At 42.6% G+C, this 24,464-nt stretch overlaps 1 protein-coding gene across 2 annotated transcripts in view; it reads right to left on the bottom strand.

Moving 5' to 3' along the window:
* Positions 1-20,498, bottom strand: part of LOC308485967 (acyl-CoA (8-3)-desaturase-like) — a 67,694-nt gene extending 47,196 nt beyond the window's left edge. Inside the window, exons 1-10 of one of the 2 annotated variants that reach the window (XM_081022197.1) lie at positions 19,554-20,498; positions 11,954-12,064; positions 10,864-11,061; positions 9,649-9,750; positions 7,885-8,013; positions 7,140-7,197; positions 6,415-6,491; positions 5,016-5,113; positions 4,261-4,357; positions 570-649 (exon numbers count right to left, since the gene is read on the bottom strand). In XM_081022197.1, the coding sequence (XP_080878323.1) occupies positions 570-649; positions 4,261-4,357; positions 5,016-5,113; positions 6,415-6,491; positions 7,140-7,197; positions 7,885-8,013; positions 9,649-9,750; positions 10,864-11,061; positions 11,954-12,064; positions 19,554-19,775 (1,172 nt within the window). In that variant the 5' untranslated portion in view covers positions 19,776-20,498. The remainder of the gene's footprint in view (positions 1-569; positions 650-4,260; positions 4,358-5,015; positions 5,114-6,414; positions 6,492-7,139; positions 7,198-7,884; positions 8,014-9,648; positions 9,751-10,863; positions 11,062-11,953; positions 12,065-19,553) is intronic. The other variant, XM_081022196.1, reaches the window with a different exon arrangement.
* Positions 20,499-24,464: the final 3,966 nt, after the last annotated feature.

Below are 24,464 nucleotides of genomic sequence, written 5' to 3'. Positions count from 1 at the left end.
AACTGGTGTTCTCCAGATGTTTAGGATAACAACTTCCATCAGCCTCAGATAATGTGGCTGTGTACCATGCAAGTGTCCCAGAAAAACAGGGACATCCCATTTTTTATCATGAGAGAATGGCGGCCATTTTGGCTGCTGTGCTCTTGCGGCATGATTTCCCCTTTTAAAAAAGCACTTTTTCTGGGGTTGTGATCTCACACTGTGCCCCAGAACACACATTTTTGGGTACTATGCCTGGGAAAAGTGTTTTTTTCTGGGGGGGGGGCAGAACCGTGGAGCAAAATCACATAAGATCCTGGCAACTGAAATGGACCACTCTGCTCCTGTGATAAAAAACAGGAAGATGGCCTCTGGGAAGATGGCGCCCTGGATTTTGGCTTCAAAATGTTGGAGGGTATTTGGCTGTCCAAGGCTGGTTTAGCCTATTAAATGTTTAGTTTATTAAGCAGTGCAAAAAGCACTAATGGCCCCCACCTGTCTTTCCAGGTGTGAAGTAACATTCAGGATTTGGGGGTGATCCATTAGGGGCTCTCCCACATACATTCATAAAAGGGTATATTTTTACTCACTGGTGCTCAATCTGGAAGTTTAGGTGTCCTGTGTACCAGTCATTGAACAGGGATTGATCCACATTACACGTTGCTGCAAGCTAAGTGAGAAAGAGGAATGTGATGAATCCCACTTCTTTCATTTTCAACACACCATATTCCTTCATTTAACCTTTGTTGTACTGCATACTACTGTTTTTAATTGTTCTTTGTGGGTTTCTTTTCCTTGTTGGTACCGCATGTGAGGCCACTAAAAAAACTTCTGAATCAGAACTCAACAACTGCATCTGAGTTGTGTGACCATTATGAAAATAGGCTATAATCACGAGTGGAGAACTATGTATACTGTGGAATTTTGGTGCTTGCACTGCTGAAGAGGCAAGTTGTTTTTCAACTGGAAAGTGTGTTTTCTCTGTAGCAGGTTGAAGAAACTTCAGAGAAACTTTGGACTCTTTCCCATGTTCCTCTGTTATTTCCACTATATTATTGGTGACCTCAGAGTGCACCAAATAGATCTATTTAAGCACTATAAAAGCAGCATTAAGAGGCACTGATCAACACATTTGCAATTTGTTATATCCACACACACACAATTTTCTTATACAAGAAGAAAAATAACTTTTAGAGTGAATTAATTGCATTGGGAAGTAGGAATAGGTGAATCTGCCAATTTTGGTTTCTTTCTGTTTCTTATTTTCTCACTCTTAAGTTCAATTTCCCCTATTTCCACATCAGTTTGTGATTTTTATTTGAAAAAAGTCGTCATGGACATTCACCAGCATTTTAATACAAATTTCTCTTAATATTCACATTTGTATGCAATTCTACTTAATATACACATTTTGCAATACAATTTCCTGTAATATGATGCAGTTTTGTATGTTATTTTCATGAACACATGCCTTTTAATGGACACTTTTATCCCAGTAAATTCACTTTTGTAACCATTATTCGGCGGGAGAACTGCATTGAAAAATTCAGAAAAGTGTGGATTTTGAAAGAGGACTTTTTTTGGTTTTCCTATTGTTTCAGAAAATGGAAATTAGGTAGGTTAACTTGAAATGTGAACTGAATAGAGGGCAAAGGTTAATTTCATTCATCTGATTATAGTCTTCCTTCTTCCCACTCCCCTTTTTATGACGATTACCCACTCTGGGATCCCACAGCTAATTCTCCCCTGGCCTCCTCGCTGGCCCAAATAGGACTAATTTAGCCAGCTAGCCCTAGTGATCATCTAATGTTTATTGGATGGATTTCCCCCTAAATTGATTTTTGAACTTTGAATTTATTGTTATTCTCCCTTTTATACTGTAGTTTATGCTGGGTTTTTTGTATCACAATTAAGTGTTTTAAATTTGTTGTTAGCCGCCCTGAGCCCAGTTTTCTGAACCAGGAAGGAACCAGGAAGGGTGGGGTATAAATAAAAATTTATTATTTATTATTATTATAAGTTGTATGGGTAAACCACAACATAAAGATCTGGCATTTGCCTAGCCTTAGGGAGCAAGCAAGATGATAAATAACTGGCTATTAAGAAACCACAAGCTATCCTTCCCTCTTGTCCACACTTTCTCCTTCTCTGCTTGTGTCAGGTCAGACACATAGCGTCTCTATGATCTTATGATCCCTATCTTTATTGGCTAAATTATGGGCCTTAGTAGACAATGGAAAGGAAGGATTTGCAATGCAGCCTGTAGGGCTGGGTGTTGTCAGCTTTCCAACATTGCGATGTATCACCAGCCAAACATCACAATACAGTGGTATCTCGGTTGTCGAATGTAATATGTTCTGGACGATTGTTCAACTTCCGAAACATTTGACAACCGAGGCGCAATGGGTGGTGGGCAAAACCCATTGAAAAAAATGGAGAAATATGCCTCAGAAGCCGTTCAACTTCTTTTTTAAAAAAAAAAAAATTTTTTTTATTAACAGACCAATCAAATCAAATCAAATCACATAAATTCCAAATTACAAAGCCGAATTTTAAATTTTTTGTTGGGGCTACCCATATTTCAAGTTCCGAAAGGGATTCAATCCTCTTGTTGTTGCTGCTGCTTTAATGTCCACAAATCTGTCCAAATAGTGTTCACCATTCTATCCAATCCTTTCTTGTTATTTTCCACATCTCTTCTTGTTATTTTCATATATTTTCCCATTCTCTTTGTGACCTCTGATAGAAGCCGTTCAACTTCTGAGGCATGTTCAAAAACGGAAACATTCACTTCCGGGTTGTCGGCGTTCAAAAGCCAAAATGTTCGACTTTTTAAGCGATCGACAACCGAGGTACCACTGCATAGTGATACATCACAGTGTTGAAAAGCAGAGGAACAAGTTTCAATGGTCCCAGCCCCACGAGGCACCAGGGTGAAACCGCATCAGCTCCCTTGGTGGGAGCGGCAGCAATTTCACCCGGGTGCCTCACAGGGCCAATGCAGGTTGTTTCTTCCGCCAGGTGCTGGAAGAAGATGGATTCAGGTGCAGGCAAGCCCCACCCATGATATACTGCCAGGAGAAGGCACCATCGCACTCTGGCTCCCATACCAGTCCTAGGTGATGTATCAATACATTGCCCAGGCCCAGCAGCCTGTCCCATAATATAGTAGTAGTAGTAGTAGTAGTAGTAGTAGTAGTAGCAGTAATTTATTATTTATACCCCGCCCATCTGACTGGGCTTCCCCAGCTACTCTGGAGGCTGCAGAATGATGGGGGTGGAGACGCTCCTTTAGGTATACTGGGCCGAGGCCGTTTAGGTAACTTGCAACTTACAGGTAACTTGTAACTTACATGCATTTAACTTGTGCGCATTCAGCTTTATGTTCTTTCATATATATATATATATATATATATATATATATATATATATAATTCAAAAGGGGGTAGAAAGAAGGTGGACATCCGGGCGCGGGGGGGGCGGACTTTGGCAATTCCTGTCACGGCTAAAATGGCCGCTGTTTCTTTAATGCGAATAAAGCTGGGTCAGCATGACTCAGCGGCCTGCAGCAGGTTGTATATATAAGTGAGAAATGTTAGTTTGTGCTGAGGCTGGTGTTTGGGTTGGTTAGTTAGTTAGTTAGTTAGTTAGTTAGTTAGTGCTGGTGTGTATAGTTATTCAGTCGTGTTTTGCACAAAGACTTTTAAGAATAAAACTCTGCAAGGATATTCTCGTGGACTCTTTTTGGGGCGACAAGGAGACTGAGGAGACAAAGGGAGGTCAGAACCCTTTCCTCCTTTTTTTGCTTTTTACAAACACTGACAATTCCACCAGTCATTGCACCCAATCTGTTTTGACAATACACGATTTTGGCTTTATGCACAATCCCTGGACCATAACCCCGGAAACATTGAGAGTTGCCCGTATTATTAATATTAACCCACCCTTCATCCTAAGGTTCCAGGGCAGATTACAACAATATACGATACTAAGAGTGGACTTCAGCATGATGCTCTTCCAAACATTCTGTTTGCACAAGCATTGCGGCTTGCCAAATGGAATAATCTCCCCTCTTCTCCAGCTGCCAGCCCACTGTTCCCAGCCCCCTGGAGCCAATTTCAGGAGATGTGGGGTGGGTGGAATGGGAAAGCCTCATTGTACAAGCCAAAATCCTTTAGCTGATGTGGTTTGTTAGGTGTCTCCTTCCCTGTGCCCAAATATATTCAGGAATGAGCTTGTTATATGAAAGAAAGATGAAGATAAAAGCAGTAGTTATCTTACCTGGGCAGACACCCAGTCTAAATTCTGGTCATAGTTAATGTTCATTGGAATGTGGTTCATCTGTGAGATCCAGAGAAACCAAGAGCTTTCTAGGAACCTAGGCAGACAAGCAACAACACTAACAATCACCATCCAGATAAGCTAAAGGTAAACGCATAGAGGCTACAACCCTTCTTTTTATTTTGCTTTGAAATCACTAGATCAGGGATGAGAAACCTGTAGCTCACCACATGCTGTTGGACTCTAACTCCCATGAGCCTCAACCAGCATGGAATGATGGGAGTTGGAGTCCAGTAACATCCAGAGGCCCACTGGTTTCTCAACCCTACATGAGACCAAAAGCCATTTAGAGCAGGGGTTTCCGAACAGTGGTCCATAAGCTTCAGTCAGGTGGTTTGCAACATGACTGTAAAAATGAAATTAAAAACCATTCGGCATCTCACACAGTGTATTACAATTACTACAACAGGCAGAATATTCATTAAGTGGTCCTCAAAGACACTCAACAATTTTCAGTTGGTCCATGGGTGGCTGTGGGGGCATCTAGAAACCACCTGTTTAGAGTAACCACTAGAGGAGGCACAGTCTCTCCTGTGAGGCACTTTCCTGGGCTGCCTTTGTGTCATTGTGGTATGAGGGTTTGACATATGTAGGAGCCAGTTTCTACATGAAGAGAGCATGTATTCTGAACACACAGCTCATAAATTAAGGAAAGCCTGTAGAGCAGAAAAAGCAGAAGCCAGAAGAACTATTACCTGGCCAACCAGTAGTATGCCATGAAGCTCTTAAATCCCATTAAAGGAATATACATGAGACAGACGCGGACATTGTAAAGCATCATGAAAGCAAACTCCTGCCACAGGGGGGGAAAATAGGTTAGAAAACAGTTGCCAGGTCCTTCATTTCAGATCTACTAACTGTATGCAACAACTATGGAGATCACAAAGGCCATAATGAAATATGGATGAAGAGCACTGTTTGCATGCATGAAAACATCCAGGGATGCTGTCGTGAAAAAAGCAAAGGACCTGAAGGGGATCAGTAATGGTCAAGATGGGACAAGATTGAATCTGATGGGCCAGGTAGATTTTCTACAGGAAGCTACATTTCTCTTCAAAGTGAAAAGAATTCCCGGAATAATTCATTGAAGGGATTTTATCCTTCTCATCTGCCGATGTCACCCAAGCTTTTTGTTAGGAGGGTGTTCAAATCAGATATCCCAGTGAAGCTCACTAATCTCAGGCTCAGATATAAGATTCAGAGGTTGTTTAAGGAAGCTTTTAATGTTTAATAGACTATTGTATTTTAAGATTTTGTTGGAAGCCGCCCAGAGTGGCTGGGGAAACCTAGCCAGATGGGCTGGGTATAAATAATAAATTATTATTATTATTATTATTATTATTATTATTATTATTATTATCTTCAGGCACCAGAAGTTATTCTCAAGCTCAGATAAAACTCAAACTCAAAGCCAGAGAAGAATTCCCATATTCTCACCCACCCTCCCCGCCATCCTCCAAATCTTACCACTTCCCCCTAAAGCAGGGGTCAGCAACCTTTTTCAGCCGTGGGCTGGTCCACCGTCCCTCAGATCATGTAATGGGCCGGACTGTATTTGGGGGGGGGGGGATGAACAAATTCCTATGCCCCACAAATAACCCAGAGATGCTTTAAATAAAAGCACACATTCTACTCATGTAAAAACACGCTGATTCCTGGACCATTCACTGGCCAGATTGAGAAGGCGATTGGGCTGCATCCGGCCCCCGGGCCTTAAGTTGCCTACCCCTGCCCTAAAGCATTACCAGCCCATGACAGCAGGAGCAACATGGAATGCAGGGGAGGGAGATCTGCCTCTTCCCCTATTTCTCTGGTGTCCTGATGCATTACATAGTCAACAGGCCCATAGCTGCCTCATAAGAGATGTACCGGTAGATCTTCCAAGGTATACAGAGAACGACGTCTTCCCAGTTGCCTTAGCTCACTGCACAGCAGCATACAATAGCACCAGAGAGCAAAAGGAAGTGTCAGGACCCTACCTTTCTCCCCGCTCCCTGCATACTGCATACTGCCACTGTTCCTGCTCTCTCTTATACCCCTCCCCAAACAGACTTATCCAGAGGAGAAACCACTGCAAATATGCAGGTGACTTACCCGCCATTTTTTCCTTTGAAATGCGAAACGCAATACAGCAAACTGGACGTATAAAACGAAGGTCAACGGGGCCAAAACTAGTGAAATCAGAAAACAAGAACATTACAAAGATGTAAATCACCCAAACTCAATACAGCCTATCTTTCTATCCATCTCTGGTCATACTGGCCAAATAGTAGTAGTAATAGTAGTAAATAATAATAATAATAATAATAATAATAATAATACAATAACAATATCTTAAAATAGAATTCCATATTTTCATCAAATCATCCATCTAAAACTTTTGTCAAAAAAATTTATGCCACCCAATAATAATGCCATTGTTCTCATCCACAAGGCATGGCTTTACTAAAGGTTGCAATTTCCAGATCCATACTCCTGAGGTCCATCTCCTGGAGCCTTCTGGCGGTTCCCTCACTATGATAACTAAGATTATAGGGAACCAGGCAGAGGGCCTTCTTGGTAGTGGCGCCCTCCCTGTGGAACGTCCTCCCATCAGATGTCAAGGAAACAAACATCTATTTGACTTTTAGAAGACATCTGAAGGCAACCCTGTTTAAGGAAGTTTTTAATGTTTGATGTTTTATTGTGTTTTAATATTCTGTTGGGAGCTGCCCAGAGTAGCTGGAGAAACCCAGCTAGATGGGCGGGGTATAAATAATATATTATTATTATTATTATTATTATTATTATTATTATTATAAAATGGCAGGGACACTCACGGGCGAAGTATATGTGCTGGTGCTGGTAAGGCATGTATTTCTTTTTCTTCTTGCCAAGCTGCAGATGGAGAGGAGAAGCAACATGGTTAAGCTGACAACCATATATTAACTTTCTGAGTGCCAACTTCCATTCATTACAATAGGGATCCTTGTGTTAGCTCTAATGAGTACAATTGGGGAGGAGACATTATACATAGTAGGGTCTTCTCAGTGATGGCACCCTATTTTGGGAGCCTACAGGCCAGAGTTTCTCCACCATTGAGCCCACCAGGCCTCAGAGGTTGGCTTGTTAAGCAGTTCTGGGCAAACCTCAAAGCACGTGACGTTTCATCCTTACGACTTCGCAGCTGTGGCTTGAATCCAGGGACACAAAGGAAGAATCTTTCTTCCTTTAGCCACAGCTGAAACTTTAAATCACCTGCTGTCACCTGCCATCAGGGGACCAACAGCTTGGCCTGTCAAAGGGATATGTGGAGGGATGGCCAGAAGGCTATATCCATTTCTGCACTCCCGCTCCAGCCTGTCATGAGCAGAACAGATGCCATCTAGAAATAAGAAAAATAAGAAACTAATCTAATGGTATAAACAGCCCATCAGCAACATGAGCTGCAGGAAGGAGCACTAAAGCTGTGTCCTGGAGATGGCATGCTTCCTTTCTTCCCAGGTTGCTCACTAAGAGTATGGATTCTGTTAACATGGTGTTCCCTTTTCTATGATTTGAGTCACTCCCAGTTCTTCTGCTCACCTCCACAGAGAGTGCCTTTCCCAGGCTGAACAAAAATGGGTGCATATTGAGATCAGGGTCCTTGCGGAAGCAGTTGGGTTTGGCATGATGCTGGTTATGCATATAGTTCCATTGGCTTGGTGGTCCACCCTTCATACAGAATGAAAACAGACATATATACCATTAATTTGTGGGTAGAGCTACATACTGTACTCATTCCTGCTGTATAAAGATTGCACAATATAAGAGATTAATAAATCTAGGTGTATACATTTGCTCAACTACAGCTGATTTTTAAAAAAACAAAAACGGGGGCACATGATACAACTTTACCATCCTGTACCCTCCCATTTCCTACCATCACATGTGAGTTCATCTCCTGCCATGTTGAGTTACTATTAAGTTCTGATATTTCAATCTAAAGGCAAGCGTTCAAAATTCACTCTCTGATCCTAAATAATAATGTGTGTGAGGGAGGAAAAACCCTCCCCCATTGTTGTTGTTTATTCGATTTATATACCTCCCTTTATCAGAAGATCCCAGAGCAGCGTAAAACATTAAAAGCACATTGCAATACATTGTTTCACTTTGGAAGTAAGAAGGATGTGCCATCTATCTCACTCAGCTGAATGTATGTCCTTACAGAAGACTCCAGATCTGTAATGGCTCTCTTCACGTCAGAAGAGCATCTCCCTGGCCTGGCCTACTGCCAACTCACTCACTGCTGGGCCTAGATGGCTGTGTGCTCCCTGGATCCCGCAAGTTTTTAAATATAAGCCAGACCAGCTTCCTGTGTTGAGGTGATCGACTGGCTGACGGGCCATTAAGGGAAACAAAGGAAAGGGGCTCTATGCGAGACAGCAAACTCATGGTTAGTTAGAAGGACAAGGCCTGAGTTTAGAGTGGAGTTTGCAGTGATATGACCTAGAAGCAAAGCAGCAAGGAGAGAGAGAGAGAGCCATGCTGAATCCAAGGCTGTGGCTATGGAAGAAACAAGACCCTCTTGTGATGCTAATGCTGTGAACCCCTCCATTGTAGACTCAGGTTATATATACATGTGTGTAAATAAACCATATATCCTAAAGACAACACAGTCTCTGTTGTGCCTCATTTCCAAATGGAAACATGAACCCTGAGTAAGCGCCTGAAATCACGGAATCTTGCACCGCTCAGAGATTAGGGTGGTATGAAACAGTGTATTCTATTGGCCAAAGACTCTTGTAAAGTTTTAAGACGATATCTATGTTACAGAGATACGTAGTGCTTATTTAGTACCTTGACTTTATTTGTTCTTTACTTCCTAGTGAACCAGGATCCACTGCTAGGTAGTACCCAAATTATTCTTTAGCCATGATGAACTGAGGTATTCTAAAGAGCCCCCTTACTGCCAAAGTGAGGAGAAAGAGTTGCCATAGTCCTTCACCTGAGACTTTTAGCCCCAACAGCTGGTGTTGTGTAGCAAGCTGTTCAAATCTTACCAAAATCATGAAGCCACTAAGACAGCCTTAAACCATGAAGCCACATGAAGCCACTAAGCCTTAAACCATGCTTTTCATCACTTTGCCCCCTGAGTATGGACCAATAGAGTTGTTGTAGGAATGAGTGAGATCCCGTATCTGAAGCACACTGAATGCTTGAAACATCATATCTTCAACGCTATATTCATTATCCTTGTTATCATCACACCAGACAAGCCCAAGAAATGGTCCTTCTTCCCCCAGCGAAGTGCAAAGAGGGCACTGCTATTGGGACATTGTCAGTTTATCCATTTGCATATCATTTTACCTTACATATTCCCATCACAATGAAGTGAAACGGTCTGTTCCACTTGGCCTTCTGAAAGACTGAAAGATGCCCAAGATCATGCTGTAAAAATCCATACTGGATCTGGAAGGCAAAAAGCAACACTAGGATAATGTGATGTGATATTTTGCCCACACCACACACACACACACACACACACACACAACTGGACGCTTCATAAGGTCACCTCTTACTCATTGTCTGGCCTTGCTATCTATATGTATAGTGTTAAAGTGGAGACTAGAGATGGGTGAATTTGTCAATTTCGGCTTATCTCAGTTTTTCATTTCTCTGGTGTTCAATTCTCCACATTTATATATCACTTAGGGTAAAAAAGGGGGAATTTTAAGTGTGAATTGCTTCTAATATACACATTGTTGTATGCAGTGCTTTTTTCTTTAAAAAATGTTTAGGGGTACTCTCATTTTGACTCAAGAAAATTACCATTTTATAGTCCAAATCAGGAAAAATAAATACAGTAAATGGACAAAGATTCACAAAATGTTTAGGGGTGTGCGTTCCCCTGTGTCCCCCCTAGAAAAAAAGCACTGGTTGTATGTAATGTATGTTCCTCCAGCACTGCAGCCAGTAAATGGGGGCTCCTGCACTGACTCATTCCGCATAGTTCCCTTTGCGGAGCAGGTGGTGCACGCAGCTTGCGAGGAACTGGAGGCCAGCGTGGGAGTGTGAATTACGAATGAAGGTTGTGTTTCAGTTTGTGTATTATTTAGAAAAGTGCAGATTTGGTTGGTTCGCTTTTAAATGTGAACTGAACTGAATTCCACCCCTATCCCTAGTAGGGAGACGATGCATACTGACTAGGTGGTGCACAAAATTCCCCATGGAAGCAATCAAATTGTGCCCGTCCTCCATGGTTCCATGCCCATGTGCACAATCACTAGTGTTCTTTCGCATTCTCCATCCAACTCACATCACCCACGCGTCTGAGCTGTCTCTGCAGTATGGCACCATATATTTGAGAAATGGTGAAGAATTCTGCTACTGCTTTACACAATAAACTCAGGAGCATCAGTGCTAATTTACTGACCAGAACGCCAACAAAGAGGCTGAAATTCCACTGACACAATAAAATTCCAGCATTGTGGCTAGGGAGAATACTATGAATCATAAAGCAGTTCATTAGTCCTGGAGGTGCTGAGAAACACCCCAGAGATCTTCATGACACAAATACATTACCTGTGCAACGGTGAACAGTGCCACACCAACAAGGAAGGGCACCCAAGATACTCCAAAATACCAGATAGTCAGCCAGGATGCAGTATCTAGCAGGAAAGCATGTAGAAACATGAAGCCGAAGAAGAGAAAACAGGGTTGTAGGAGTCCCATCCTCTTCACTGTGGTGCGCAGCTCATGAAAATCATTGACCAGCATTGCCTGTGAGAGGTGCCTAAAGTTAATATCTCTTATCTGTGGTTATGTATGATGCAGACTGTGTGTGGAACAGACTTACTCATAGAAACATACTCTGGAAGGCACCCAGCCAGCAGGGGGACTGTGAGACCAGGGGATCACCTTTAGCTCGGTGTCTAACCAGGGACAGGTTAAAAAAGCAAACAATCCCATCTCCACTATCTCCCCATCTTCATTTCAATGAGGGATGAAGAGAAAGCTGTAGCAAGCAGATTCTCCATAGGGGTGGGCGTCTTTGTAGCTTGGATTGTCTGCAAAAGAACAGCTGGCTACATTCTAATAACTTGAAATACTGAGCTTCTGCAGCATCATGAAAAATCACATGCCCAGTGTGTGTTTTCTATTCTTCAGTGATCTCTAGGACACAATTACTTAAGATGTTGAGAGCATGGTTATAGGGTCACAAAGGGAGTCCTACACCCAGTTAGGTGCCACAACTAGAACATGTGCTAAGCATGTTACAGAATTGTAGTTGCAAGCTACTGTTTATTTCCTGTATTTGTTATATACAGCGTTATTCCTACCATTAGACAGAGTTGGTGAGGGAGGGCAGTACCAGACCCCCGTATTTCCTCCTAAGTCCCCCAGCAACTCCCCTTTATCAGAAGACAAAACTGTGTATGTCATGCAGCCTACTCTCTGCCCCTTAAGATAGCCTGCTGGTCACAGGTGTGAAGATGGACACTGTCCTGACACCAGCATCACCAGCACTGAAGCTATGGGTCAGATTCCAGACCAGCAATATTCAGTATGTGTAATGGAGAGGGTGCCATCTTATCCTTCCTCCCAGGCAGCAAAATGTCTTGAGGCTGGCCACACCACATATCCTTAAAAGAAAGTTGCGAGGGAAACTCACATTTTTGGTTGGTTCACAGCTGGGTTGATCAGGTGCCAGCTCCCCAATTAGTAGGGGGCTCAGGTATTTCTTGACTAAGTCCTCATCCTTGTGGAAAGCTGTGAAAGCATCCTAAAACCACAGAGAGAACAAAATAGGGTGTAAAACGGAGGAGGCTGCTATGCTGAAGTGATGGAGCTGATATTCTGGGAAGTTTGTTTTGAGCTCCGCAACAAATGATACAAGGTGCTGGATGGTTCTCTTCCTTGAGGGCCGATAGTCTCAGTGATGCAGGCTGATGGGTGATTTTGGAATTACAGTTCATTGGACAGCTGGGATTGGGAGTCAAGAGAGGGGAGGGAGGTACAATCAGGGTTTTTTATTTTAAAAAAACAGTCAAGTGGTGTATAATTTTTATTAAATAAATAAATACAAATTCTGAACAAGGAAGGAGATACGACTTGACATTTGGAAGGGGAAGTAACAGGACCTCCGTGGGCCAGTGAGGGGTGGGGGGAGAAGCAGCAGTAAAATGAGGGGGAGGAACTGTTGTGAAAGACTGAGAGAAATGAGAATGGAGGTAAAGTAGGTGAAAAAAATAAAGAGAAGCTTAAGAAAGGACAACATACTGAGAATTTTGCCTGGGGGATGTGTAACTTTGGGCAATTCCCTCTTGCAGATGTATGCTGAAAGAAAATCCCAGTGACACATTTGGGAGTGACATACATTTCACCTGTTCACTGTTAAGTCAAATAAGGCACATATGAAGGCCACTCCATACAGAATTTCCCCACTGGTGCTGGTTCTCATTAGTGGTTCCCCATACAATTCTCTCCCCCCCCCCACTTGAGTTTCCTGAGTTTGCTGATACCTCCCTCTCTCAAGTGTGGGTGTGCTGCTGTTATCATTCCGTAAGTCCAAGCACTCCAAGACTAGGGTAAAGATAACAGTTGGGAAATGCTTTTTTTCTTCTGCATTCCCTTGGGGACATTTGTTTCTGGGCTGACATATCAGCAATAGTTAGGGCCAGAGCCACACCATTCTGTCTCTGACTCTCTCTTAAAGGTGAAACAGGGAGATGTCCAGGGAAGTAATGAGGGGTGATGGCTATCTCAAGATTATCACACACACCCTACGCTATACTCTTTCGATCTTATTCTCTCTCAAACAGAGTCAGAACTGGGTGTGGATGGATCCATTAAAGGATGGCTGTCTAAAACCCCCTCTCCCCACCACCCAAAGTAAGACCACTAACTCCAGCTTCTAAAATTAACCAGCTGCATTTTTGCACTCTCACACCTGAACATCCAGCAGAGGCGGATTTAAGGGAGTAAAACTTTTCCTCCAAAGAAAGCAGCACAGGGAGAGTTTCCTCACCTTCTTTGTACCAGGCTCTTCTGCCAACTCTGTGAATGTGAGTATTTGTGTCCTCTGGACAGTCAAACTGAATGACCGAATCCACAGCAGGGAAATCAAGCCCCCTAGCCGCAAGATCCGTAGCAAAGACAACTGCTGATTTCTTGCCACAAAATCAGTGTAGACTTCCATTCTATTCATGTGCTGCTGCTTGCCCCAAAGAGCCAGTATAGAGAGCCCGGGTCGAAGATGGCAAAAGACTCTAAACAAATACTGAACCTCTTTACAGCTTGAAAAAAATACAATACTTTTCTTATTCAGATGACTTCTCAAAAAGGAGTACAGCATATTGATTTTCTCGTGCAGTTCACAAGCAACATAGTTCTGTTTCAAAGTTGCTGGGGTACTGAAGTTTGCCTTCTGGTGTACCCAGATATATGCTGGGTCTCTCAAGCTCATCCAAGCCAGGTCCTCCACTGATTTGGTTTGCATGGCTGAGAAAAGCAGAGTCTGGTGCAATGCTGGGAAGACCCCAGAAGCCAGAGATGTAGTTAGGGCATTTCCTCATGTGCTGTGACGAGATTCTTGTTGTGGGAGTTTGTGCATGACTGACTGTCATGGTCCTGTGTGGCTGTTGCGCTCTGCATTTGGGAATTGTGTGGAGGAGAATATCTCTTTCAGGGGACTTAGATTTTTCTTCTCCATTCCGGTTTGCCCTGCCCTGTGGACTGCAAGTGAACTGCTTTCAACCTTCCCACTTGGCCTGAGTGAAAGGAACTTAAACACGAGGACTACTAATGGTCACATTCTTCATCTTTTCTACCCTCCTCAAAGACGCAGAGGGAAAAAGACAACCTGATGACTTCTGGTTTAAATTGTTTTGGAAGCTATTCAGATAAATGGTTGGAGGGGAGTTGTAGCAACAGTTATTGGTCATAATAGCTCAATTGTCCCTAAACATGATGAACAGGTTGCAATTAGTCCTTTTCTTCTAGAGAAAGGGTGCCAGCACTCACCATGAAGTTGTTAAGCAAGTGCCACATTTTTAATTAGTGCTTTTCTTCTAGAAAAAGGGTATATACACTTGAGTACCCACAAAAAAAGATGCACTGGTGGCAACCATTTTTGATCCTGGCATCTGAGGAGCATCAGTCAGTGACAGACTTGTTCTGTGCACCATAACTCAAATCTAAAAACTCTTAAAAGTTCTACTCCCTCTGGAGTAGAAATCATATATCAAACAGATGGAAAGCTCTTTAATCTGAGCAGGCTGAAAGCAAAGAGTAAGGTTACTGTAACTTCTGTCATAGAGCTTCAGTATGCTGATGACAACGTGGTGCATGTAGACTCAGAGGATGAAATCCAAACCATCCTAAATATCTTCACAGAAGCTTACAAAAAGCTTGGCCTATTGCTCAACATCCAAAAAAAAACCAAAAAAAAAAACCAAAGTGCTGCACCAACAAGCACAAAACAACCCCTCTGCGGCACCACAAATCCAACTCAATGGTGCAAAATTGGAAAATGTTGATCACTTCACCTACCTGGGCAGTTATCTTTCCACAAGGACCAACACTGATGTCAAAACCAGCATTGCCTGAGCTCTGTGAGTGCAGCTTTCTCCCAAATGAAGTGCAGAGTGTTTGAGGACTGGGACATTCACAGGGAAACCAAAACGTTTGTTTACAAAGCTATTTTACTACCAGCCTTACTGTATGCTTGTGAAACATGGACCACTTATAAACGCCATCTCCAACTCCTTCGAAATATTCCATCAACAGTATAGCTGAAAAATTGTACACGTCAACTGGGAAGACGGGCAAACTAATGCCAGTGTACTAGAAGAAGCAAAGATCACCAGAGTCGAAGCAACGATCCTTCAACATTAACTTTGTTGGACTGGTCATGTTGTTCAGATACCTGATTATCATTTTCCAAAGCAACTACTCTATTCTGAACTTAAAATAGAAAGTGTGCTGGTGGTCAACAAAAGAGGTTTAAAGACTCTCTCAAGGTAAATCTTTAAAAATGTAGTATAAACACCGACAACTGGGAAACACTGGCCTGTGAGCACTCCAATTGGAGAACAGCCGTTACCGAAGGTGTCATGGGCTTTGAAGACACTCAAACTCTGGTCGCAAGGGAGAAACATGCTAAAAGGAAGGCACACTTGGCAAATCCACACCATGATCAACTCCCTCCCAGAAACCTATGTCCCCACTGTGGAAGGACATGTGGATCCAGAATTGGCCTCCACAGTCACTTACGGACTCACTGTTAAGACCGTGTTCATGGAAGACAATCTTACTCGGCTACGAGTGATCTACAGAGGAGAAGAAGAACTCTGATCCAGCTAGACCAGCAGTGAGTCAATGTTAAGAATACATAGGCCAGAACAAGTCGTGTGGCACACCTTTTTCTCTATAAAAATGTATAGAGCTTGCTTGCCTGCTAGTCTGAACAAGGGAACAATTGCATAGTTCCTATTTAATTCAGTGGATCATCAAGCATAGTGAGGCAATCCAAGTGTGGGCATGGTCCAATAACCAGAGTCATGAGACAAAGTCGGGTCAAACACAGCAGAGCCAGCCAAAGGTAGGCATGATTCCAAAAGCAAGACATTATTGGCAGGCACAGACAGTTTAGCAAGGGCCACAGAACAAGCTTCTAGGTTGCACATAATAATTAGATAATGATTTCTGATGTAATTGTGATGCTTAGCTTATTTCTTAGTTGCTGCTTTTTGAATAGTGTTTTATAGCGTGTAATTGTTTTATTGATGATTTGTTAATTTTGTGTTTTATGCTGTATTTGTGGCGTTCTATTATGTCATTGGCTTTTTATTGTTTGTAATCCACTTTGAGATTCATTTGAATGAAAAGCATCATAGAAATAAGAAACATCTAGGTCATGTCCAGGTGCTATGCCATTTCCAACATGAATGCTATTTTTAGTTGTTATAATGCTCGTTTTAGCAACAGAAATAAACTATTAGTTATTTCTTTTGAGATTAATTTCAAAGGTGTGCTGCATACTACGAACCAAGTAAAATGTTATCAGTGCTAACTTTAATTCATCAAGGTATCCCCATTCATTTTCCTGCTTTATTGGATTTGGTTTTTTTTATAAAAAAAACAAGCTGCAGATGAAAAGACATAAATTATGCCCCTTACCAAGAATGCTCAATGAAAACAAGTTTTCTTTCAAACTCACCAAGTAGACCCACTAAAATGAATTTACCTAACTAGTCACGTTCATTAATTTCATTGGGTCTACCCTGAGTAAAGCTTACCTGAATGCCGCCCAAATAGCCTTTTCTTAGGCTACCCTTGATCATAGGCAGTGCTTTATGAATTTCAACTTCACTGAAAACACCACTGAATGAATTTGGTTGGGAAGCTATTGTGAGAGTATAAGGCTGTGCAAATAGAGAAATACAGTGGTGCCTCGCAAGACGAAATTAATTCGTTCCGCGAGTTTTTTCGTCTAGCGAATTTTTCGTCTTGCAAAGCACGAAATCCCATAGGAATGCATTGAAATTCAATTAATGCGTTCCTATGGTCAAAAAAAGTCCAAACAAAGCCAAATTTGGTACAACAAGAGTTTATTAAGTGCTCTTTAAAGTCACACATACTGTAAAGAGCATTTCAAAAATTGAAGGAACAATAAATTAAGTTTCTAAACATGACAGAAAAACATTTAAAAATCAACCAAGTGTACAGTACATTTTCTAAGACTCTGGGGGACAACTCGAAGAAGGTTCCTCTTCCACTCTTTGCTTCTTGCTGAAGAACCCCCTCCTCAACTGTTCCCCCAGCCACCCACCACACAGAAATTCAAATCCAGACTTTTTTAAAAAAACCAGCAGAGTGGCCCAATGGTCACAGAAAATCATAAAAATGCAGAAAAAAACCACACAAGCTTTCAGATTCTTGCAAACCCCTCCCCAACACCAAGTCCTTGAATTCCAAACACCCCAACCCAAAATCCAAAACCCCCCAAAAAAGTTTTAAAAGTTTAAAAGAAGTTTTGGAAAAGCTTCAAAAATCACCAAAGTCTTCAAAAACCTCAAAAAAGGCTACCACACCGCGTTCTATGAGTTGCTCCTCGAAGTCAAGTTGCAACTGTATTAACGGTGTTAAAAAAAAGGAAACAAACTTGCAAGACGTTTTCGTTTTTCGTCTTGCGAAGCAAGCCCATAGGGAAATTCGTCTTGCGAAGCAGCTCAAAAAACGGAAAACCCTTTCGTCTAGCGAGTTTTCCGTCTTGCGAGGCATTCGTCTTGCGGGGCACCACTGTATGAAATCCTAAGCATAACTTAACAAGAAACCACACCCACCCACACACCCAAACCTGAGAGATCTCACTGATGTTTCTGAAATTCCTCAAGGCTCCCCAGCGTTATTGATATTTTGTCTGAGGAAAACCCCTCAAATCCACTTGAATATCACCCAGACAAAATTTAGGTGGTGCTTCTGAGCAAGCATTTTTTGAATAATAATAATAATAATAAATGTTATTTATATCCCGCCCTCCCCAGCCGAAGCCGGGCTCAGGGCGGCTAACAACAATAAAACAGTACAAAAGTACAGCACAAACAACACTCTAAAATCATTCATTATAAAATTAATTAATTCAAGCCACTGGCAACCATTGGGCCAGAGCTCCGCGAAGATTGCCGAGGGAAGGAGTCAGGCTGTGCCCTGGCCAAAGGCCTGGTGGAACAGCTCTGTCTTGCAGGCCCTGCAGAAAGATGTCAAGTCCCGCAAGGCCCTGGTCTCTTGTGACAGAGTGTTCCACCAGATCGGAGCCACGGCCAAAAAAGCCCTGGCTCTAGTTGAGGCCAGCCTAACTTCTCTGTGGCCTGGGACCTTCAAGATGTTTTTATTTGAAGACTGTAAGTTTCTCTGTGGGGCATACCAGGAGAGGCGGTCCCGTAGGTACCAGGGTCCTAGGCCGTATAGGGCTTTAAAGGTTAAAACCAGCACCTTAAACCTGATCCTGTACTCCACCGGGAGCCAGTGCAGCTGGTATAGCACCGGGTGAATGTGATCTCGCAGCGAAGACCCCGTAAGGAGTCTCGCTGCAGCATTCTGCACCCGCTGAAGTTTCTGGGTCAGTCTCAAGGGCAACCCCACGTAGAGCGAGTTACAATAATCCAGTCTGGAGGTGACCGTCGCGTGGATCACAGTGGCTAGGTCAGGGCAAGAGAGGTAAGGAGGCAACTGCTTAGCTTGGCGGAGATGGAAAAATGCCGCCTTTGTTGTAGCTGCAGTCTGCGCCTCCATGGAAAGGGAGGTGTCAAAGATTACACCCAAACTCTTAACGGACGGTGCTGGCACTAATTGCGCCCCCGCAAGAGATGGGAGTTGCCGCCCCAATCCCATATTGTCCCGTCCCAGCCACAGGACCTCTGTCTTCGAAGGATTTAGCTTCAACCGGCTCCCCCTCCAATAGGCCTAACAGGGTGGCTGCTGGTGCACCAGGTGGCCGGTACACCAGCCAGACAGCCAAGCTCTCCTCGGAGCCCCATACTAGACCAACACATTCAATGCCGGGGATCGATGGCGATGGTAGAGCCCTGAAAGGACAATCTTCCCGGATTAATAATGCCACCCCTCCCCCCCGGCCCACAGTCCGCGACTGGTGGAGGACGGAGAAACCCGGAAGACGCTTTGAAGCTTAAGGTTGCAATCTCACACATTATTAGGCTGCTTAAATCCCCTGGGATTGAAATGCTGTGGGATTTAAGCAGGCTAACATTATATAAGGTTCTAATCTACTATTTGCCCCATTTCCATGTCTGAAAGAGGAGTTGCAGTCTCTTGCTTCATCCATCCATCCATTCCCAGATACAACCCAAATTCTTTTCTGAATAGCCTGCGACTTCTGGAATTTCCTTTTCTGTCCCTTCAGATGCTTCTTCCCTTAGTCTAAATCTTTTTAGCACCCTCATATATTATACAACGTTGGCAAGTAAGCGCCATATCATATGATCATCTGAGGCTGCCTTACATTAAGTCTAACCATTGCCCATCTCACCCAGTCCTGTCCATTTTGCCTGGCAGTGGTTCTCCAGGGAACCAGGCAGATGAACCAGGCAGATACTGTACCTTTTCTATGTCTCCTACTTGAAATCCACTGAGATAATAGGCAGTACCAAGATTGAACCCGGGACATCATACATACAAAGCAGATGTTTGGCCATTAAGCTATGGTTCTTCCCAAATGCTCTGGGTCCCCAGGCCCCACTACAAACTCTCACCGTGGCATCTTGTCCTGCATAATGGCTGATGACACGGGTTCCTCCAGGGTGTCGCAAATGGAATTGGCTGATATCATAGATCTTCCTTCGGATTACCAGCCATCTCTCCTCCTTGAATTCTCCCTTGCCTGTGCGGAGTCCTATCTCCTCCCAGGTGAAAAACTGTGGGGCACCTGAGGCAAGTTCTGGCTTTCCCACACTAGTGCCCGACTCTGGAGGCATCCTGACCGTCCACTGAGCACGTACAGCTCAGTTTTCTAGCTAACTACTCTGCTTCCACTCTGTCCAGTGGAAAGGTTGGTGCAACTGTGTCTCTGTGCTCCGCTTTTATAGAGACCTGTTGTCATCAGCACACACCACCCTTTCCAGTCCATTGCTCCAGGCGTTTTCTTTTAGAGCCGTCCTATTTTGCTCTTCAGCAATGCTTCATAGGAGTCACCCTTCACCAGTCATGTCAGCTCATGATTCTTCTTATGAGATTCAATGAACACATCAGCGTACATAACGTTTTATCCTTTGGGGCTATGCATTGTGCAAGAGCTACAGCCCATTCTAAGAAAGCCTTTATCTACAAGTGCTGTAATTCTCACCAACACTTTGAATTTCTTAAGCCACACAATGCGTGATTTCTATACCACACAATGTGTGGTTGTATGTTGTGTAATGCCAATCATACTAATTGCTAGTGATCTCTGCTCTGATACAGCCTTGAGTATTGGTCTAGAATTCCTAGGCTTTGTGATCTGCTATAGCTCTATATTGTGGTAACCTCTACTTCACAGCATTAGGCCCTCACTCTATTCAGTCAAAAGTATTGCTTCCCTCACTTGAGTGGTAGCCCCAAAGGCAGAGATTTGGGGGAACCATAGGGACAAGTATGGTTGAGGAACAGTATATGGCTGATGGTGATACCAGCAACCTCCTCCTTGACTAAGTAGTAATGAGAATATTTTCATTTGTCCCCATCCACAATGAATACATGGCAATGTCAAGAAACCACTTGACAATTTTGATTTGACAGTCTTGTGGATAACATTACTATTTTAATCCTGTGGCACAGAATCTTAGTTCTTAGGCAGGAACCAGATGCACAAATATAGGGTGAGGGAGCTCTGGCTTACTACCAGTACATGTGAAAAGGATCGAGGGGTCTTGGTGGACCACAAGCTTAACATGAGTCAACAGTGTGATGCAGCAGCAAAAAAAGCTAATGCTATTCTAGACTGCATCAACAGAAGTATAGTGTCCAGATCAAGGGAAGTAATAGTACCACTCTATTCTGCCATGGTCAGATCACACCTGGAATACTGTGTCCAGTTCTGGGTGCCACAATTTCAGAAGGATGTTAACAAGCTGGAATGTGTGCAGAGGAGGGCAACTAGGATGACCAAGAGTCTAGAAGCTAAGCCTGGAAGGAGCTGGGAATGTTTAGCCTGGAAAAGAGGAGATATGATAACCATCTTCAAATATCTGAAGGGCTGTCACATGGAGGATGGAGCAAACTTGTTTTCTCTTGCTCTGGAAGGTAGGACTGGAACCAATGGCTTCAAGATGCAGGAGATTCCGACTAGACCTATGAAAAAATATTCTGACAGTAAGAGCTGTTTGACAGTGGGACAGTCTCCCTCGGGAGGTTGTGGACTCTCCTTCCTTGGAAGTTTTTAAGCAGAGGTTCGATGGCCATCTGTCATGGATGTTTTAGTTGAGATTCCTGCATTGCAGGGGGTTGGACTAGATATCCCTTGTGTCCCTTCCAGCTCTAATATTCTATGATTCTATTAATCTTTAGATCTGAGGGCATCCCAGCCCACCTGTTTCAACTAAAGAAAGCAACAACTTAGAATAGGTCTAGATTGATCCAGCCCATGTCCTGGAATGAAGACATGAGATATGAATGCTGTAAAGGCCTCTACGGCCTTAGAGCAAAATATTATAAAGCTTTAACAGAATTTACAATTAACATTTTGTGATTATCAGAATTGAATAGAGGGGAAATATGAAATGCAATTTAAAAAGATATAATTTAAGGTAATCATGAACTGAGAGGGGGGGAGTCGTGTGCTCGCGAGAGCGGAAGATAATGTGAAAAATTTGAGTATTTATATAAAATGGAAACTTAATAAAAATGATTTTTTAAAAAGGAGATTCAGGTCTTCTTGTCAGATGTGTCCTTGTGAGCCCAAGTATCCTTTGGTCCAGGCGCACCCTGTTAGCTCTGGGCCAATCTACACTGTGCCCATCTCAGTAATTGTAGTAAAAATGCTGCAGACAGCATTCACTATCTGAGAAGGACTTACCTCCTCAGCTGAATGTCTCAGCTTCATTCTTCCTGTTTCTCCCCCCCCCACCCCCAATTATTTTTATTAAATTAATTAATTAATTAAATTTCCATAGATATGCATCTCTATGGTACAACAAGGTAAAGGCCCACAAGGGTTTTAAGAATCATGTAATTAGAAAGGCATTATACAATGTATGGACTAGATACAAAGCTCTCTTAGTAAGAAAAACACCAAAATGGATTTCACCAATGGAAGCACAGGCCCCAAAAAAGTTAAATATGGAAAACAAATGGTTGAGTTATTCAGATTTGTTGTTAGAGAATCAGGAAGGTTTTAAATTAAAACCATTTGAACAAATTAAAGATACAGTGAATTGGTTGCAATATTATAAAATTAATGAATTATATAAGATGGATAAGAGAAATGGTTTTGCAACAGAAAAAACCAAATTGGAAACAGAGTTGTTAGATACTAATGATAAGAATATGTCTAAAATGTACAATTTCAAGTGAATAAGATGACTATAATTGGAAAGGAAGATACATTAGTATGGGGTTCACAAATAGACATTCACACTTTGCCAGAAACCCTTTGCCAAATCTTTTTTTTTTTTAATCATATTTATTAAAATTTCCAATAATAACAGAATAAAGAAGATAGAAAAGATAAAGAAAGAAAAGAAAGAAAAAAGACCAATTTTAAACCCTTATTTTCATAACCTTCTTTCTGGGACTCCCTCCTTCCCCTCCCGACTGTATTCCCCTTTCCCTACGTTGGTTCCACAAGTTCTCATTCCCAATTTAACCTAATATGTTATGCCTAATAGCCAATTTAAATTACAATCTTAACATCACTCCTCACCTTTAACAAAATAGAACAAAGATTTTTTCCCCAAAATCTACCCCGCTTCCTTCCACGAATTCCCCCTTTTCTTTTCTTTTTCCAAAACTTGTTAAATCAAAATACCAAAGTTATATATAAAAAAAATTTAAAAGATAGAAAATAGAAGAAGGTTCCAGAAGTTGATTACATAGCCTTTGGATTCTAGAATTCCCCCTCCCTTCCCCGGTTTAGATTCCCCATGTCCATCAGTCTGTATGTTGTCGGCCTGGAGGTCTCAAGTCCACAGCCAAACTTTCTCAATTCATCTTGCCGGTTTTCTTTAAATTTACTTGTTTTGATGATGTTTAATTTCAAAAGTCCAGTCTAATCGAGGCCTTTAATTTCCCTTGATCATTGTTACTCCTCCCATTGTTCTTGCCGTGGCGTAGTTGGTCCTTTACTCTTTTGTTTCTTACTTTCTCAGGTTTCTGTCTTGTTCAGCTGCAAAACCATTCTTATTCTGAAATCTAGTATCTCTACAGAGGTTTGTTATTCAGGAGCTTACTTAAATAGAAAGATTCTATTGTGTTGTCACCTCTGTAGACAAAACAAATATTTCAGTTTTGCTACTTTCCCAGGAGCTAAGACCAGTAATACACATCCCAGAGTAGTTTTCCATATACGCCGCTTGTAATGTCCCAAAGCCCCTCTAGAGGGATTGCAATAACTTTGTGTCCTCTCATCCAAAAGTCAAATTGTTGTTTCTTTTTCCACCCGACATTTTGTATCCATATTTATATCCAATTGTATCAAAATTAACCAGCAAAATACTTGTAGCAAAGTCCTCTTTATATTCTCAAGATTTGACAGCTACTTTGACAGCTGTCAAACTCTCCATCTCTCTCCGCCAGGTTCTCTGAATCGCCCCGGTTCCCGGGGGGGGGGTTGCCTTTTCCCTCTCACCCTCGACTCTCCTCCAGCACAATTCTTGTAATAATTCCATCGTGGAATTTGGTATTTTTAATCAGCAATAAACTTCTGAATTGATCTTGGTTTCTCAGTCCTTGTTTTAGCATGTTTACAATCAGGGAGGGGACTGACTTCCTTTTTAGATCCCCCCCGCTCGTGCCGAATCCGAAAAAAAAAAATTCCTTTTTTTTTTCCTCCTTTTGTACCCGGTTACCCAATTACTCACGGGTTTTTGTTAAATGTCCGAATTTCAAATGGAAGAAGCCAGCGCTCTCCGACGAATGGCATGCGGCTGCACTCGGCAGGGGAAGCGATAGACTCAAAGTACCACGCCACTCCCAGGCACCCGATCCGTAGCCTTTAAAAAGGCTCCTTCACGAGTCGGGAGGGCGCTGACGGTACCAGCCGAGTCCCCATGTCCACGGGCCCCGTGCCCGTGGTTTTTAAGGGTCCCCGCGTCGCCGGCGCGGTAGGACCCAGCCCCTGCCGAGCCGACTCCCTCCGGAGCTCGGAGGGAGTCCGCCATTCGGCGATGGCGCCAACCCGGAAGTGCCCCCTTTGCCAAATCAAGGACATAAATTTGTACTATAACTAAAGTAAAGAAGGAAGAGTATGCAGAAGATTTGAAAATCAAGAATATAAATGGGACGACCAGTCAGATTTGAGGCCTGATTGACCTGCAGGGGTTTTTCTCCAGAGTGAATTGGGGATCTCTAAAGAGTTTTGGGGTGATTCAGATATTTGGATGTTTAAAAAATTCTGTAGACATCATGTTTGTGAAAATTAAAACATTTGTCTCCAAACTTGCAATATAACGAGGGCAGGGAGAAAGAAAAGA

The sequence above is a fragment of the Podarcis pityusensis genome (assembly GCF_964106645.2).
Source record: "Podarcis pityusensis genome assembly, chromosome: 1".
Classification (NCBI taxonomy): Eukaryota; Metazoa; Chordata; class Lepidosauria; order Squamata; family Lacertidae; genus Podarcis; species Podarcis pityusensis.
The sequence above is the reverse complement of the archived record's forward strand: the minus strand, read 5'-3'. Positions and strand labels throughout refer to the sequence as shown.